Genomic DNA, 19,189 nt, shown 5'->3' with positions numbered 1-19,189 from the left:
TTTTTTTGGGTCTGCTGTTTTGGTACACTCTGTACTTCCTTATGTAAGCAGGCATGCATATCTCATCAGAACATTCAAGATGTTTATTTTAAAATTGCGAGGAATTAAAAAGAAAAGGACACACCACTCGACATCAGATGCTGGCAAGGCACTAGGTGTCTCCCTCCTCCCCGCCGCGGCCCCCCCCCCCAGCAGCGGTTCCTTTTTTTATTAGTATTAGCTTGGGGGTTGGGGAGGCTTTAAAGAGGGAGGGATCTTTGAAATATTTTTCTTTCTTTTGGCTTCTGCCTTGCTTCCCTAGAGAGACATCTCTCAGCATCTGATTGTGTGTAGTATTAATTGCTATATGCCTAGGACCCCCACTCCTACTCCCAGTCCCATTTCTGCTTTAGAAGACAAGGGAGGAGATTCTGTATTAGGACAGAGGAGGAGGCCACTGTGGGGAGCATCATGGCTTCCACTGGGACGCAGCTATGTTGTCCTTGGAATCCTGACATTTAGATAGAGCTTCATGTCTTTGCTAGTGCCTCTGGCTGGTTTTGGTTGAGTTCTGTGAGCCAGGGAATGAGGGTGGGATTTCCCCCCACCCCCTGGTGAAACCTTAGACCAGCTCCAGCCTCAGCCAGGTTATTTCTTTTCTTTTCACCAAACCTTTGCCTGATGGTGCATTCATCCACATGTGGCCTCTTTTCTAGCCTGTAGGTAGCACCAGGAAGTCAGGGCACAGCGGGAGAAAGTGGCTTTCTTCAGGCAACTCTCTGTACCTCAGTGTGATATTGAGAACTTTCTTGGGCTGGGATGTGAGGGCCCCTGGGAATCTGGCAGGGATAAGGATGTCTGTTTGTCTGTCACTAACAGTCAGGCTTATTGACCCTCAGGTAAACCTAGAGCTAAGTGTGTCCCGCAAAGGAAACCACTGCCAGCCCCAGCCAGTGAGTGTCCATCCTTGCCTCCTGAGAGCAGCCTACCTGGAGATGGGTGGCTCAGAGTGCACTAAAGGGAAGGGGCTTGCTGCCCCATTCCCAAGAGGAATGGGAGCCCCACCTTTCTAGTCTTTTATTTTCCCATGAGCTTCCTCAGTCTCAGGGAGAAAGCATGTCCTATAGTTTTTACAAAAGGGCCGTAGAGAACCCAGAAGGTGTAGAGTCTGAACTAGAGTATTACACCCCAAGCTACAGCTTGACAGAGCTCTGAATGCCCCCTGTCTCCATCCCAGACTGACTGACTTTATACCCCAGTTTACTCCCACAGAGCTTCCAATGTGCTGGGAAGACAGGGCAGAACCTGGAAGCAGGCCCATTGCAGGAGGCTCCAGGGCCTCATCCCCAGAAGATTTAAGAGCTGGGTAGCTGAGGTGCTGTTGATGCTGACATATTGGTCCTATGGCAGATTTTTCTGTTCCCCTCAACAAAACAATCACTCATTTTTAAATCAACAGGACAAGGGAGGTGTGTATGTGTGCATGTGTGCGTGTGTGTTTTGAAATATGTCTTTACAAACGTGAGACTCACTTTATACAAGATAAATGGCCCTCAAATAACAGTGCATCGAATCTCAGTAAAATCAATCATACTTTAATTGCACAGAGCCAGTGTTTTAAAGGAATGCTGGGTGGCACCGATGGGAGAGCTACTATTTACTGGTCCTCTGCCTCCACCCAGTCAGGAGGCTGTGCACTTGACTTCCTGGTTAGCTCTCTGGGGGACTACTCTTCCGGGTCCCATTTTACAGATAAGATGGCACACTCGTGGTTAGATAGCTTCCTGAGTGCTATAGCTAGTGAGTTCCTCTGCCAAGATCCGGACTACTCTGTTGGACCCAGTTCCCAAGCCCTTAATCACAATGCAAACCCCTTCAGGGGCATTAATAACATCAGTGAGCCCCCAGCAACAAAGAGTTTCAGATTTATTAATATTTGGCATCTGCCTCAAAGAAACAACACAGGGGCCAGCGAGATGGCACACTGGATAAAGGAACTTGCCACCACACCTGAGGACCTGGGTTCTATCCCTGGCCACGGTGAAAGGAGAGCACTGACTTCACATTCCTGCCATAGCATGCCCCACCCCACGTAAATAAATAAATAGATGTAACTGAGAATTGTAAAGAGTAGTAGACAGATAATGGCCAATCCCCTTTTATAGCCAGGGAGCCATAGGTTCATTGAGGTGAGAAGACCTGAGTCTTGTGTGATGTCTACAGCATCCAGTGTCTGACTTAGGCCTGGGCCCCAGTTCTCCTTGGATCACTGTGATTGACAGAAAGGATTGGATGAGGCAGACTCCCACTCCTTCCCTCCTGTTCCCCTCCCTCTTCGGCTTAACATCTCTGTCTCCAAGTGGTCTCTTTTTCAACTCTTGTCTGCGGCTCCTCCCACTGCCCCCTGTTTCTATCCACCCTGGTTTCCTTATTCCTACTTTGCCAAGAGAATATTCCGTGACAGTGGTCTTGTTTCTTTCTGCCTCCTCTCTTCCGTCTTCTCCACAAAGATGCCGGCTCATCGGAGGCCACTCCTCTGGCCCCACCTAAACCAGCAGCCCCGCCCTTTGTCCCTCCTCACCAGCTTGTCTCTCTACCTCACACGACTGCCTGGCTTGTTTTGTTTGGGTTTAAAAATACAACTCCCTTTGTATCTTGGTTATAAGCTCCATGTGGACGGTGTCATCGCCTCTTGACTCTATTGATGGGTACCCACGAAACAGCCTCATGTGGGAAGACTGGGACAGTCATAATCATCTTGAAGCTATGTCCCTGGAGCTTTGTTTTTTGGCTCTGTGGTGAGCCCCAGGACATTTTGTGTGAGTCACTGTTTCTGCCAGGCCCATATACACCCACCCTCTTTCAGGTGGCATGGCCACCTTTGACATTTCACCCCAAAGCCTTTCCACTAATGCTTCCTAGATGTCTCAGGGGCTGGATGATGTCACAGCCATCCCTTTCAGGAGTGGCTGTGTGGTTGATACACATCTGAGTTGCTTTGAATGCAAACGTAACATCCCGAAGGCGACAGTGAACAACGCATGCACAGTAAACAGGCAGAGGCTGTCTTATTGATTAACAGATGAGGCCTCTATTATCGACCAAAGCTTGGCGAGGAAATTTATCACTTTTAATTTCAGGGCTGCCAAATATTTCTGCCTCTGAGCCAGCCATTCCAGAGACGGTGTAATGTATGCCCTTCTTGAGAGAGGGGATTTCATCTGGTGTCTGCTCTGCTCTTGGTTCCTCGCCCTGCAGAGGCTGAGGATGTGTGTGTCTCTGGGCAGGCGTGGAAGGAATACCGGGGATTGGTGAATGGGAGTCAGGCGTGGGAGCCAAGTGGAACACGGAGGCTGTTGACCCAGAGTCCTTTGGGGAGAGAGACTTTTCACACACTGAGCTTAATGTCGTGACTTCAGCATGTGTGGAGTGAAGGTGACATTGAAGGCCACCAGATGTGGTCAGGCTGGGACTAAGGAAGCAGTCTTTTGGTAGATGGTGTTTGCTGCTCTGTTTTTATCTTTTGCTGAACCCCGGGTGATGATGTATGTTCGCCCTTCATTTCCTCCCTCCTCCCTTTACACGCTCATCTGCCATGAAAGTGAGATGCTACTCGCAAGCCTCACTGATGGCTGTTTCTAAGAACCTCTCCACACCACATCCCTTTGAAGCTCACAGCACCATTGGGGTCCTAACTCGATCATGATTACAGGACTCCAAAGCAGTGTTGGAGCCCGTGAGGTACCTACCCCCTCCCAGTCTTCTTTGGGAAGCTGAGAGAACAGATAGAACCAAAGAGAATCAGATCCCTCGCAAATCCACCGGAAATCATTGCTGGTTAATGATTCAGGCCAAGGGGAAGTTGCTCATTGTGAGGGAGCTGGAACTGCATCCAGCCCAGCTCCTCCCCCAATCCTGACCTGCTCTGCTTTGTGAAGCATTTCCTGTGTACCCCTTCTCCTGAACAGGGATGAAAGTGGTCCTAGCTGTCACCTCCAAACACACAGACATCGCTTTGCCACCATCCCCGTAGAGTTTTTCTTGGCTTCACTTTCAAAGCCCTGTAAGTCATGGGCCAGGTGCTTGGCCTGAGGATATCCTGTGGCTTTCAGGGACACCCCGAGGTTGTCGCGGGCTTCCTCCCGCCTCCAGGTGAAACTCAGCCCCAGTCACTAGAGGCAGATGACTAATTATTTTGAAGTCTCTTCAGGAAAAGCGATTTCATATCAAAAGCATATCTGCCCTGGAGTGCTTTCCCTCCCGTTCATTCAGCCAGCTCCTGTTCTGAACATACACTAGGGTTTATGTAGCCTGCTCGCCATTGAGATTATAGGTGTCAGTGAGGCTGGGGTCCTCGAGTTCTGCAGTCCTCACACTCTTTATTGATAAACACTCTTTTTTGGTGTTTAAGTCTTTGTATTTTGATCTGTATTCCTTGAGGCACCGATTTTCAAACTTACTTTTTTTTTGAGACCAGGTCTTCCTTTGTAGCCCAGGCTGACCTGGGACCTACCATGTAGCCTAGGCCGGTCTTGAACTTGTGATCCTTCTGTTTCGTTTTCCTTGGGTAACTGGGCTTACAGCTGTGCACAGTCATATCCACCCTCAAGTTTTTTAAAAACAAGTCCTCGACTGATTTTTCTAAATGCAGTCTGACACGAAGTCCTGATACATAAGATGGGAAACTGGATTTGGTTTTGTGGAGTCGTTGGAAGGAAGAGGGGAGCTTGCCTAGCGATCCGTAAGGCGTCTTTGCAGATGGAACCCCGAAAAAGCTGAAAGTAGGGAGGCTTAGAGTTCTGGAGTCAGGCTCTTGAGATTTCCATCTGTGTGGCAGCTGGCACATTCGTAACCTCTCTGAGCCGGTGGTTATCCATCTGCTCAGTGGAGGGTAGTAGGGGTGTGTACTCCAAATGTTATTGTTAGGACTTGACGAAGTAATGCATAGTCAGCATTTAGCACCGTCCCTGATATGTAGTAAATCTATGGGAAATCCTAGGTGGACTGAAAATAGCAGTAGGGGCTACAAATGTGCAAAACATCGTCTGACATTTCTGTGCCTATGAGGTACTGGTAAGGTGCCCAGACTCAAATAGAGAAGAGCTCAGACCCACTGATGGCCCAGAGCAGGTTGGAAGGGGCAGAGCAGTGAGGGCTGGAGGGTGTGGCCTTGGTGCATGGTCTTGAACATGAAATGGCACAGAATAAACAGGAGTGAGCCTGGGACAGACATACCTGGGGAGCTGGACAGTGCCTCAAGAAGGTGCTGAGGGACAGTCTGGCTAAGGAGTTGTTTGACTTGCTGGATCAGGTTATGGAAGATCCAGAGGTAAAATGAAGGAATTGAGAACTGATACAGATTACAAGTCTCTTACATAAAATGTCTAAGGGGTTATATGGCCTTCCAGGGAGGATCAGACAACCTAAATCCAACCTTGAGTCGTCCAGTGTTCCAAGCATAATACTGCAAAGGTCAGGGTAGGTGAAGATTTCCCCTACACAATGGAGAGATGCATAGTGAAGACATTTTGAAGAAAAAGCACCTAGACTTGAGAGTGATGACCCTGAGATGAGATGCAGAAGACAATTGAGTCAGTGGGGTGATGTTGTTTTACATTGACCTGGTGACTGTGTTGCTCATGCTGGCTCTAAGAATACTGATAGAGTTTGGGTTTTCATAGGCTTCCACCATGAGTCTGGCAGATAACGCTGTAGACAAGATGATAAGGGTCAGGGAGTCAGGCTCACGGAAGGAATGGTGTGGCCAAAGAAAGACGAGTCACCTTGCCCAGTCATGAAGACACGGATATCAAAGCAGAGGCCCTAGTGATGACTATGGATTGAGGGTCTAAGGATGCAGAGAGGCAGAGGAGGTGTAGAAGAATGGGCAGTAATGGGATGGAAGGCGGCCCCTTGGGGGAGCCACAGCAGCCTACTCTGCAGGAGTAGGTGTGGAAAAATGAAGCATGAGAGACAGCACACCAACAAGAGCCGAGTGTACTAAGAAGAGGTTTGGACATAATCTTTAAAGTACTGGGAAATTCCACAAGGGTGTTAAGTGGCCAGATACAAGAGGCAGTAAGGAGATCACTGAGGAGTTAATTTTGCACATACTGGGTCAGAACCTTCTATCCCAGCCACTCTCCTAGTACCAGGATGCTTCCCACCCTATGAACTATGGTTCTAACATTAACCGTCTTTTCTTTCTTTCAGCGGGTGCCAAAGCCTTTGTGTGTGATCAGTGTGGTGCCCAGTTCTCAAAGGAGGATGCTCTGGAGACACACAGACAAACCCATACTGGTGAGTGTCCCTGAATCCATTTCCCAGACTAACAAGTATTTTAGTACAAAGGAGGTCCAGGGAATTTGATCCCTCGGCAACGGTATCATCATGTCCAGGGTCTTTGTGCCTAGGAATGGTCTTGTGTAGATTCCTGTCTGTGGGGCTGGACATGGGTTGCAGCTAGGACAGTCCCCATGAGAACAGCTCTTCTGAGTTAGGCCAAGATTCTGTCCATAACAAGTCACTGAGCCTCCATCTTCTCCAGGTGTCTTTGTGCTCTTGCTGAAGCCTTTAGGAGTCTGGGGTGTTGCCTAAGCACCCATTCCCCTAGCTGATGACCAGAAACCTCTTCACCCTCTCTCTGGTGAAATTCGGATTTTCTGGTGTCGCCACAGTGTCTGATCCTCCCTGCCGTAACAGGTTGAGTCATCATCTCTAACACATCCATCTACACGCAGGAATGTATTTGAACAATATTAACTGACAGAGATAGAGCTCTGTTGGATTCCATAGTGCAGATCACACAGTATCAACATCAACTCATGACCATGATTGACAGCCTTGTTGCCATCCTGGCCAGGGTTCATACTGGTTGGTTGCTCACTTGGAGCCAAGCTTATTCTCTTTGCTTTCCACGATCCCTCTTCTTTTAGGAACCCCGTAAGCTACTCTTAAGTCACAAATGAAGAAAGGGAGTCATAAAGAGAGCAGGAGCCTACTGAAGTCAGAAGCAGGGCTAAGTGTGACAGTTTAGAGGCAGGACTGCCCAGGTTTCATCCTGAGTGGGACAGTGGATTAATTACTTAATCTCTTTCCATTTGGGTTTCCCCATCGATTAGGAAAGTGTAGGAATGATAGTATGGATCTGTCAAACAGTGCTTTGTGGTGATTAAATAAAAATATTTTACCTGAAGCGCTTTACAGAGTGACTCATAGTAAGCATTTAATGAATAGTAGTTGATTGATACAATTTAACAAACATTTATTGCTTTCCTGCAGTGCGTCCAGGCTGCTGGGGGCATTTAGGACATAGTAGCATATGAGACAGACAATTCTGACTCTCATGGAACTGAGGTTGTTGCTGGGACATAGTATGAGCCACAGTGTAGGCAACAGTGGCAGCCAAAGAAAACCAAAGCAGCTAGGCGGGAGAAAATGAGAGGGAGAAAGTAGGATTTTGGATAAAATGGTCATGGACGAAGGTTTCTTTGAGAAGCCTGAAGGGAAGGGTGAGCCACTCAGATGCCCCTGGGGGGAGAGCCTGGGCAGAGGAACCTGCACTTGGAAGGTCTTGAGGCCAGGTGGGGCCTCGTAAGTTCCGAAGAGCATGGACAGAACAGAGAGTAAAGTGGCCGAGGAGCATGAAAACAAGGCAGGTCTCTCAGCCCTAGCTTGTGACCTTATTTTGTGTTTGCTAAGAGGACTTCCGAGGCACAGGTCAGTTGTTTGATTTTACCACTGTGACAGCAGGCAGGTTAAGGACGGAAGGGTTGGTTTTGGCTCACTGTTTGAGGTTACCAGTCTGGCACCTCCCTCCTCAGTTAAACTTCTTTGGACACACCTTCTCAGACCAGTCAGAGGTGTGTCTCCCAGGGGACTGCAGGTCTAGTTCTGTCGACACTGAAGATTAACTATCACAGGGAGCGAGGACATATCTGCAGATCACATGTTAAATTTATAGCTAGAAAACATAAAGAGCTTTTACAAGCTGGAAATACAATACAGACAGCTAAAGTGGAACATAAGTGAAGGGAATGTCACATAACTCCAATAATAGACACAGCCAAAGTGCACATAAAAAGATGCTCCATGCCGTTAACCACCAGAGAGATGCAGATCGAACCCCAGTGAGATACCACTCACCCACCAGGATGTGACTCTTCACAAAGAGAGGTAGTGGCAAAATGTTGCTGAGGATGCGGAAAAACCAAAATCGTCAAATGTTACCAGTGGGAAGGTGGGGGGGGGGGCAGAGCCACTTCAGAGAACCCCCTGGAAGCTCTTGAGACATTTAAACATAGAATCACCAGCTCTACCAAGAGAGATAAAAATGCGTGTCCATACAGAAACTTGAATGTGGCTATCCATAGCATCAGTCAAGTGGAAGTAAGCCAGTGTCCATCAATGAACAGACAAGCAAAATACTAGGTACACAAGGGCAATGAGTAGGGTTTGGTTGCAAAAAAAAAAAAAAAGGGGGACTTAAGTATTGACACATACTATAGCACGGCTAAAGCTTAAAAAAAAAACAATCACTGACAGAAGCCAGACATGTGTTATATGGCCTCCGTTCATATGTAATGTCCAGAATGGGCAAATCTGTACAGGCCTGGAGTATAGTAGTAGATAACAGAAGCTGAAGATATTGGGGTTACATAGGGATTGACAGCTGGAGGATACAAAGTTTCTTTGGGGGGAGACACACATGTTCTAGACTAGATTGTGGTGATTATAGCACAGTTATACTAAAATCCATTAAACTGTATACTTTGAAAGTATGGATAGATATGTTGTATGTCATGTGTATCATAGCTTTCAAAGCTGAGTGAATATGTAAGCATGTGCGTATGTGATCTGTCATTGTCAGGAAGACTAAACTGGTCGTCCACATATGCCACCTCATGCATTTTCATAGATAGATAAATACAGATCTATAAATACATGTAATCTGTATACACACAAACGTATAGAGAAGGGGAAAACAGTCCATTGGGAGAGGCTTAGGGAAAACTCTAGAGGTTAAATCCAGGGCCATGCGCTTGCTCTGTGTGCACTCCACCACTGAGCTAAACCCCCAAGCTCCACTGGAGGATTGGGGAAGAACACTTGTGTTGGGAGCTGTCCATAGAGAATGTTTCAACTGTTAGCTGCTGTGTGAAACATGGCTCCAGCAGTGGGTTTCACTTGGACTCCCCTGTGGCTGTCGTTGACCCATAGCTGGGGCTGGCACCTTCTGAATAGTCCACTGGGGTGTGTGTCTGGTGACTTCTCCACTCACACACCTGACTGGGAACTCCTCCTCAGCAGTCCAGCAGCCTCTGCCTGTTTCTATAGAAGACAATACCTCAGGCTACAGGAGCCAGGAAGCATAGGATGCCAGTCCCATTACAAGCTGGGAAGACAACTCTAAACATATGGTCTTGCCTCTGCTCTATTTTACTGTTCAACATTGTCACAGGTCAGACCCAGATTTAAAGGAGTAGAAACCCAGACTTCCCTTCTCAGTGGGTAAGTGGTGAGAACCTATAGGAAAAGAGAGATTGGTAGCAGCCATCTTGGACACAAGCAGCGACAGAGCCTGGAGGATCGAGGGGAGACTGAGTGGGATTGTGGTACCATTTTCTGATTGCTAGACCACACAGACTCAGGAATCCCACTCTGGGAATTCTGACCTGGGGTGACTGAGGGGAATTTTGAGCCAACTTTGTCAGGTAGCTTCACTCTGTCCATCTGGACAAAATTTGAAACAGTGGGAAGCAAACTTCCTTCTAAGCCAGAGGCTGAGGAAGTCTTGAGGGGAAGCATCAGGCTGGTTGCTCTGAGACAGACCCAGGTGCTTACTGATTACCTACTGGGTCTTTGCCTTGTGTCTGGGAGGTGATAACAGCATAGCCATGTTCCAAGAACACTGGGGACCCATGTCTGGTCTGTGAACTTCACTTTCTCTCAGAGACCGTGTGACTTTCTAGCAACAGAGAGAGGCTTGGTCTGAGAGAAGTCGCCTATGTGGAGATAAAGTGGTGGGTGCTTAGTAGGACCAGATGTGACTTTCTTGGTAGAGATTGAGAAAAACTAAGATCTGGCAAAGGTGAAGAGTGGAAAAAATAGAATAAAAGGCCAGGGTAGAAGCTGGGTGTAGGGCCTGGCAAAACTACCCCAGAACAGCATCAGCTGCCTACTAGAACAGAAGGGGCACTCAGTGAGGCAGCCTGCTTTGCTCCAGAGCATCCTCCTGATGCACAGCAGGACTCCTGCATCACTAGGGGTGGTACTTCCTGAAAAACCCGTTGTACCCCTCAGGCTGCCCTAATGTCAGTGAAAGACCCTGCAAACTCCATTCCCCATCTCTGTTGGGCCTCAGTTGCTGGAGTGCCTACTGGCAGTGAGAATTCTTGGGTTCCATCCCCACCCAACATGGCCTACATAGAGCATGGTGGTACCTGTCTATAATCCAAGCATCTCCAGAGGTAGAAACAGGTGGATCCGAAATTTAGGATCATTTCCAACTACTTAACTAAATTTGAGGTCAGCCTGTAGTACACAAGGCCCTGTCACAGACAAACACATACACACACACACACACCCCCATGAGAGGGGTTCCAGGGAACATTAAAAATAATACTGACTGGGCGTGGTGGCACACATGGTGGATCTCTGTGAGTTCAAGGCCAGCCTGGTCTACATAGTGAGTTTCAGGACAATTAGGACTTCATAGAGAGACCCTGTCATAATAATTAATAATAACAATAATGATGATAATAATAATGATAATGCCACCAGAGACAGACAAGCCAAGTGAGGTGGCAGGTGTCACCAGAAAGCTAACAGAACAGAGAAGAGATCTGGAGAGAAGAAATGGAGACCGTGAGGAGAGTAGAGTCCTCCTGGTACTATTTGATACTTTTGATACATCATTTATCAATCACCTACCTTAGCAGACCCATTTTACACACAAGAAGGTGGAGGCCTAGAAGGTACCCATCAGAAAGTGCAGAACTAAAACCTGACCCAACTCCTACTTCAGTGCTCTCCCCATAACTCCTCAGCTGCCCACATCGTGGCCTGCCACACTGTCTGTGAGCCTGTGGACTGGAGAGGTGAGAGAGAGCCTGTGCTGTCATTTAACTCATGGCCCTGTCCTGGCAATCCTCATGACCCACTTAACTAAGGATTCCCAACACCCTGATGCCCACATCTTCATCTTGGACAAAGATATAATTTCCCTGATTCAGGTTGGCATTCCCTGACCCAGGGCTCCACACGGGACGGTAACATCTAGCACAGGACACTACACGGGATGGGAGAGGTGCTGTCTTGCAGGTTATTATTGAGCCCCCAACTGAATCTAGTAGGAGATAGCTGCGATTCCCGTATCAGCTAAGCAGATGGCACCATCACCTCTTCCCCCTTTGACTCCACTTAGCCTGGATTTCTATCCTGGTGCACATGCCACCCGCCCCCCCCCCCAGGCCTCCCCGAGATCTCCATGGGCTCAGGCTGGCGTTTCAGGGAGGCCATCCTTATGGCGGGGCTGGGCTCTGGCTTTGTTGTCACATTCGGGTTTTCTGTTTGGGTACAGCAAAGACTTTGAGGAGATAAACAGAGATCATTTTACACCTTTTATATTATGACAGATACATACTGCAGAACACTGCTGCTTCCAAAATGTTTGGGTTGCAGAGCAGCGAGGAATTAACAGCCAGGCAGCTCTGAGAGGCTCGTGCTTCATTTACACATCAGAAGGGTTTTTTTTCCTTCCTTTTTTACTCTGTTCAGTCAAACCCGAGTGAGAAAACACAGGCATGTGTGGCGCACATGCCTGTGCACACCCAGGGCACCTCCTGGCTTCAGTAGCAGGGCCATCTTAAATTAATAAGTAGTTCTTTAAGTCCAGATAAACTGATAAATACCATTAATGGCTTAATTTATACTCTGGGTTTGAAATTTGACACACGGACACTATCTTGGCTCAAGAAACGCAAGTGGTTTTATGCCCGAGGTTTTAATGACCGATCAGTAATATAAATTGCTACATCACTGAGCAGAAATAGCCTCTCCTGTCATTTGATCTGGAAACTTCTCTGGCCAGGCAGCAGTTAATAAATTTAAAAATAATTACCCTCTTTATTCAAAGTCAAACTAATTAGGAGTGGGTTTTACAAATCATAATGTTGTTCAAGCCACTGTACATTCCCTCTTGAGGCTTGAACAGGCCTAGGGGCAGCAGACGGTGCCGGATGGCGGCAGTCCGAGGGCAGAGGAACTGTCTTGGCTGCTGGGCTCCAGGGGAGTGGCTGGGACAGTCTTCATCACGTCCCAAGGAGAAGGCAGGCACACTAAGGAGGCCCTGAAGAGTCCCACGTGGGAACCGTCAGATCTGGCCATCCATATGGAACTCTGGGCAACTGCTTATTTTATTGTGATTATGGGAGAATTAAGGTCAAGGCTGGTCTGTGTGGCAGTCGGGCTGAGAGACAGCGTCGGGGAGCAGAAGGGGTGGACATGGGCACACATGCTCGTGGCCATTGAGGGAGAATCAAGATTCTAGAAGCAGAGAAGTGGGTGGGTTGATCTCTGAAAAAAAAATTGCTTCCTTACAAAGTGGGTCCTAGTGGAATGACTTAGGGTTATGTAGCACACTGCAAAGGAAAGGGAGCCTCTGGACCCCAGGAACCTTAAGTCGAGAGTGTAGAGTCCTGGGTACCAGTGTATCATGGCCCAGAACTTGGGAACTGGTGTCACACAATCTTAGCTTTGTCTATTTTATCATCTAGGTCGGATTGTTTAACTTCAAGTCAGTTTGCTCACCACAGTATCAGAAACGTGTGGTGCCTGGGTGTATGGGGTGTCATACGGATTTGATCTGATAATCCATGGAAGCCCTAGGCATAGATAGGCCTTGTGCGAAGCATGAGTTCAGGAAATGGTTTATAGGCACTGTTATTGCATCCTCCAAGCCTTATTGGAGACAGAGAGCCCTCATCCCCTCACTGGGTAGGTGGATAATGGAAGGGCCGTGTCCACGGTGATGGTGATATGGACCCTAACTACATCCAGCTGGCTTCCCAAATTGGGGGGTAGGGGCTTCTGGGATCCCACTTCTGTCCTCCAGTCGAAACATCAACTCTAACATGCCTGCCAAGCCCACAATCACCTTAGCCCTTCAGGTGCACTTGAGGGTAGAAAGTACACAAAAGGTTCTGTGCTCTGAACAAACTCAGGTGGCAGGTTTGATAGATATGAAGAGGCGAGGGCCTGGAATGTCCCACACTGCCATTGCCCTGCCATAGCTAAATATGACTGAACCACTGCAGACCCCAGGGCCAGGGTTAAGCTGGTGTTCCAGCCTCAAGCAGCGCCAGGCGTGTCCCCGTCACATCTTAGAAGAGGCCAGGGCCATGGAGGGCACAGGAGGACAAGAGTTTGCCAGTGGGCTCTCACATCTGCCACTATCAGACACCTAGATGTTCAGAGTCTCCCGCCTTCTCATCAGATTTTCTACCCCCTCCCACTCTTTCCCCATTCCCATAATGAAAGAAACACAGACAAAAGGTGGCTGGAGATCATTCCTGGGGTTTGCCTTCCCTGGGTACCCGGAACTAGACCAGGAACTTGCCCCTACCACAGCCTGCTCCAAAAGATCCTCCATGTTGACAGTCTCATTTGCTGTCTATCGGAAGAGGTTATCCAGCGGTGTGTCCCATTATTCATTTATTCACGCTGAGTTTTTGGAGCGCCATCCTTGATATGGCAGGTGCTGGGTGGATGTCACTCACAATGGTGACTACACTTGGATCCTACTTTCCTGAAGGTCACAGTACTTGAAGGACACGAGTATGGAAGTTGAACTTGGCCTTAGATGTGGACACTTGACAAGCTGGCCTTCATGGGTAGTTGGCAGCTCTTTGGGACTAAGGCAGGCATTAGTTCTCCCTCGGCTCTGGTGAAGAATGCCGAGACCTAGGGGGTGGGGAAGCACCAGTCCAGGACAGAGCTGGAATGAGTGTCCCGTGGTTCTCCCAGAGCCCCTTCGTTAAGCACTGTCTTCTCTTCCTGTGTGGTATGGGCATTGAATCTGATACGCATGCCAGAGGCATACAATCCATGTTTGGAAAAGGTAGTCAGTCAAGAGCAAAAATTCCAAACTAGAATTAGAACTCACATGATTTCATGTTCTGCCCAAGCTTCCCTCCCCTCTGACTACATAAGAAGGACTTTCTTTCATTGACCTAGAAAAAAAAAACTGTTTAGTTTCCACGTTGCTGTGTGTTAGGGGAGGCCACTCAACCAGACTCAAATGTTTAGACAGTACTTTTCATGGACTTAAAACTGGCTTCAAGCAGGTTTGTCAATCCGGGGATCATGGATTGAGACATATACCCAACAGCAATGGCTGCACTATGGACTCTGCCCTTCCCTTCCACCAGGGAGTGAGCGCTAGGGGACACTGGCCCAAAGGGCACATCCTGTCTTAGGAAGAAGGTTCTGTCAGCCACTTTTCTCATTGTTGTGACCAAATAAATACCTGGCAAGAAGCGCCACGATGGCAGGAAGGACTGAGTCTGGCTCACAGTTGAAGGGCAGACAGTTCGTCATGGTGGGGAAGGCATGACATCAGGTGGCTCTTCCTGTTGGCAGGAATGTGGGGCTGGCACTCTTTGCTTCCTGGCATCTTAGTGAAATAGGAAGCAGACATATAGGAACGAGGTACTCATATGTTTTTCACCTTTCCCTCCCCTTTTTGCCCTCAAGACTTCAGCTCAGAAGATAATGTTGCCTACTTTTGGGGCAAATCTTCCTTTAGTTGATCCTCTCTAGAGATGCCATCAAACCCAGGCCCAGAGGTGTGTCTTCTGAGTTATTCCAGTCCCATTCAAGTCGACAATTGAGATTAACCATCCCAGAGGTTTATACGTGCCCAGCAGCTGTCTGACTCCTTGGGTGTTGCAAACGGTGACTCCATCTTTGTGTGTTGGCCCGTGTCTCACCTTTAACATGCCAATGACACTTAACAAAGAACGAGGCGTGCCCTTGACTGATCTCCAGGTGGGAAGGGAAAGCTCTTGTTTGAAGGGCTCCTCGTGGAGGCTGGCTGTGGGAGGAAAGCAAGAATAAGTAGAGGCAGAGTCAAGAGAGTAAAACCGACATGTCCTTCCCTCAGGACCATTGCCAGCCAGCCTTGTTTATCTGCCGACCTGAGCTTGGCTAGAGGACATTTTGGACACCTAGAAGCCATGTCAGGGTGGCAGGATCCAGGCCTCAGGCACTGTCTCTGTCTTCCAGGGCCCAGCCCCAGAGGAGGCAGGAGAGAGACAGGAGAAAACAGATGACGAGAAATGACCTTGATCTCCCTGATACTTTACATGAAATAAAAAAAAGGAAGAAAGGGCCTCAGGCCCCTGCCCAAGGTGGAAGGTAGTGGGGAGGGCAGGACAGTGAGTCATCAGAAGGACAGGCAGACTCCGGGCTGGTTGGCAGGCCCTCATCATTGAAAGCATAATAGCATTTGACTTTTATAAATATCAGAGGTGATTCGTATAGCGTTTCACATGCCGTGCCAAGGAATTTAACACGAGGAAGCTCAAACCCCAGAATGGCCACAGAACGTCATAGGCACTTTGGGAGGGAGGTCATGTGCTGCTGTTTGTACAGTCAGTGCTCCAGCATAGATTTACTCTTGACCTAATTTCATGCTGTTACTATAAAGGCATGCTTGATGCCTAATATAGAGTTTTATTTTCCAAGCACAGATCTCTCTGCTCTGCGGAAGCTGCCTGCTGTAGAGCCGGGAGGGGCCACCCAGCTGTCACTTGCTGGTCTATACAAGCTGCCTTCTGCCCTGTGTGCTCCCGGGGTCCCTCCAACCACCTTCTGGAGGTACCACCTACAACTGATTTTTAACCCAGCTTTAATGCTCTTTATTAGAGCAATTTTAGGCTGGAAACAAAATTGCCTAAAAGGGATAGACTTTCCAGGAAGCCCTTGTCCTCACCCGTCACAGCCTCCGGTGCTGTCAGCATCCTACAGGGTCATGGCTCATTTGTCACCCACCCCACCCCAGCCCGGTGGACCTACGTGAACTAAGCATGTCACTTCATGGTCCATAGTTGATATTCGGTGCAGCCTCGGTATGGGTCGCGTCGTAGGCTTAGAGATGTATATAATGACATGTGTCCACCATACGGAGTGGTTTTGTTCCCCTCTCATCTCCCCAATACGTTTAGAGAGTTACTTTACATTATGTAAATGTAAACTTTTGTGGGTAGCCTGCAAGTGTGGGGGGGTATTCCACAGGAGTGCATGTGTCTGAGGAGGCCAGAATATGTGTCAGGTCCCTGGAACTGGAGTAAAAGGCAGGTGCCGGAGCTGGGAACTGAAGTCAGGTCTGCTGCAAGAGCAAACCATGCTCTTGACTGCTGAGTCAGTCAGCTCTCCAGCCCCGCCCCTTGACTGCTGAGTCAACTCTCCAGCCCCGCCCCTTGACTGCTGAGTCAACTCTCCAGCCCCGCCCCTTGACTGCTGAGTCAACTCTCCAGCCCCGCCCCTTGACTGCTGAGTCAACTCTCTAGCCCCGCCCCTTGATTACTGAGTCAACTCTCTAGCCCTGCCCCTTGACTGCTGAGTCAACTCTCTAGCCCCGCCCCTTGACTGCTGAGTCAGCTCTCCAGCCCCGCCCCTTGACTGCTGAGTCAGTCAGCTCTCCAGCCCCACCCCCACCCCAAGTACTTCTCTTTTCTGGTTTTTTTTTTTTGCCTTTGTAAAGATTGGGTTTTGTTTGTGTGACACTGGACGCTGAACCTGAGGTCTCGTGTGTGCTGCGTTAAGTGCTCTACCACTAAGCTATGTTCCCACACCCTGGGACTGGGAACCCAAGTTGGCAGGCTAGTGCAGCAATCACGTTTACCTGACAAGCCATCTTGACAACCTCAATGATTCTTTTCTTCTTTCCTTTCTCTCCCTCCCTTTCTCCCCCTCCCTCTGTCCCCTCCCTCACTTAGTCCACACTGGTCTCAAATCCACCTATGTTTGCTGAGTCTGGCTTTCAGTTTCTGGTCCCTCCTGCCTCTACCTCCCCAGTACTAGTAGTGCGGGTGTAAACCTCCACATTTGGATCCCCACACTGTTCTGTGAAGCATCTCTGTCTTGGGCAGTGTTTGAAACCAATCAGTGGGATTTGATTATTGGTAATAAGGCTTGAGCCAGACAGCTTGGAGAAGTCTCAAGCTTCTCGACTTGAGGCTCACCTTGAATAACCACTCTGTGACAGACATTCTGCTTGGGATTCTGGGGTAGAGAAGTAGCAGTGGGCAGGACCCACAGGGGCCTCCTTGTCCCTCACCTCCTACCATGACAGAAATGATGTTGGACACTGTTGTTGGCATGGAGGGAGACAGCAGGATACTTGAAAGGGACAATAACTTAGGAGAAAGGAAAACTAGGTTTTTATCCCATTTCTGCCACAGACAAACCTTATGACACAGAAAAAAAAATGACTTCATTTCTTTGACTCTCACATGTAGGGTGTGGGAACTGGGCAAGAAAAAATCGCTGTTTAGGGATTCTGTGATCCAGGGCAGAGCCTAAGATCTGATCCTGTTTTCAGTGTGAATTTCTCTCAGCCTGTCTTCATATTTAAAAACTATGTTTAGAAATATGTAAACGGCACTGGGGGTGTAGCCCAGTTTGTCTGTTTGTCTGATGTGCACAAAGCCTGGATTCAATCCCTGACATTGCATAACCCTGGGCTCAATCCCCAGCATTGCATAAAATGCGCATAGTAATACAAGCCTGTAATCCCAGCACTCAAGTAGAGGCAGAAGGATCAGAATTTCAAGGTCACCTTCAGCTATCTATATGGTGAGTTTGGGACCAGCCTGGGCTACATAATATATACTATGTAATATAATAATGATAATATGTGTGTATTAATAGACATTTGTTGTAAGTAATAAAACAGTATCTGGAAAATGCTTGGCTCAGAACTACTGGAGAACAGTATGTGTCTTGGAGTGGCTGCTGCTGCTTCTACTTTGAGGTCTGCAGCTTCTTTCCCTCAACTGTAGATCGCGTTTGCTTTATTTCGTAGCTTTGCGTTAAACTCATACCACGTCTGCACAGGAGACTAGAAAGAAGACCTTCTGCCATTTAAAAACTGCGCTAGGAGCTGAACGGGAAGTGAAACAGTCGCCGCTCTGTGGGTTTTCCATCTTCAGCACATCTGCATCACTGCTGGGGGAGAGCGCAGGTCCCAGGAAGTTTAAATAATCTGACTGATCAGGTGGCAAAGCCAGATGCAGGTGGATTCCCAGCAGTGAATAAGATGGTATTGGAGATTACCCGTGTCCTTTCTGCCCAGAGTTTCCATGCAGATTGCCCCACCGTCCGGAGTGCTTGTGGCTAGCCTTAGTCCTCCCACGCTTCTCTGCCCCTTCCCATGGCCACTCTCTGCTCTTGCTCGTTCCTTTCTGACACCTGCCCCCTCCCCCATGTCACCCCTGCTGTTGCTGACAGAAAGGAGTTAGTAGAAACCTATGTGTAACCGAAACTTGAAAAGCCATAAATCGCCTTGTTTTTTCTAGAGTGTTGGTAGCATTTTGATTTAATAGTTGGACAAACACAAGGGCCTATTTTATTCAGAGTTTACAGGCCTCAAGGCTGTTATTCCTCCAAATTTAATAGCATCGAAATTGCAGGGTTCGCTATAATTTGCCTATCGCTTGCTGCTCCGCCATTGATGTTTATTGTCAGCGGGATGGAATCTCAATCCGACTCACTTAGATAACATGTCTGTTAAACATTTAGATAATTGTACAATCATTAACTTGTCACATTATTTTAGAGATTCAAAACAGAGGCAGGGTAAGTAGAGGTATCCAAGGGGAGTGGAGGTGGGGGAGGAGGAGGAAGAGGGGACCTCTTTGGAGTTAGATCACGGGAGATGAGGGAATCGATCACACACGCTGCTGTGTCGTCCGAGGTGCCTGAGTTATGGAGGTGTGTGCCGCACAGATAGGCCTTCGGTTTTCCCTGCAGGTCGCCTCCTCAACCATACTGCCGTGACAGTCAGGCCTGCTGTTCGCTGACCCCTGGGACAGGGTGGCAAATGCTCAGATGTCTTTGGTGCTTTGTCCCCCAACTTTGGCTTTTATGGACCGAGGACTGATTTTCCAACATTGTCAGGAAATCTGAATGCACCATTACTTGTAAC

General features: G+C 48.3%; 1 protein-coding gene across 3 annotated transcripts in view; it reads left to right on the top strand.

The window, feature by feature from the left end:
* Positions 1-19,189, top strand: part of Zbtb16 (zinc finger and BTB domain containing 16) — a 186,881-nt gene that overhangs the window by 113,190 nt on the left and 54,502 nt on the right. For all 3 annotated transcript variants that reach the window (XM_048417552.3, XM_048417553.3, XM_048417554.3), the window contains exon 4: positions 6,193-6,279. In XM_048417552.3, the coding sequence (XP_048273509.1) occupies positions 6,193-6,279 (87 nt within the window). The remainder of the gene's footprint in view (positions 1-6,192; positions 6,280-19,189) is intronic.

Source organism: Myodes glareolus, chromosome 4 (assembly GCF_982192425.1).
Source record: "Myodes glareolus chromosome 4, mMyoGla1.1, whole genome shotgun sequence".
Classification (NCBI taxonomy): domain Eukaryota; kingdom Metazoa; phylum Chordata; class Mammalia; order Rodentia; family Cricetidae; genus Myodes; species Myodes glareolus.
The sequence above is the reverse complement of the archived record's forward strand: the minus strand, read 5'-3'. Positions and strand labels throughout refer to the sequence as shown.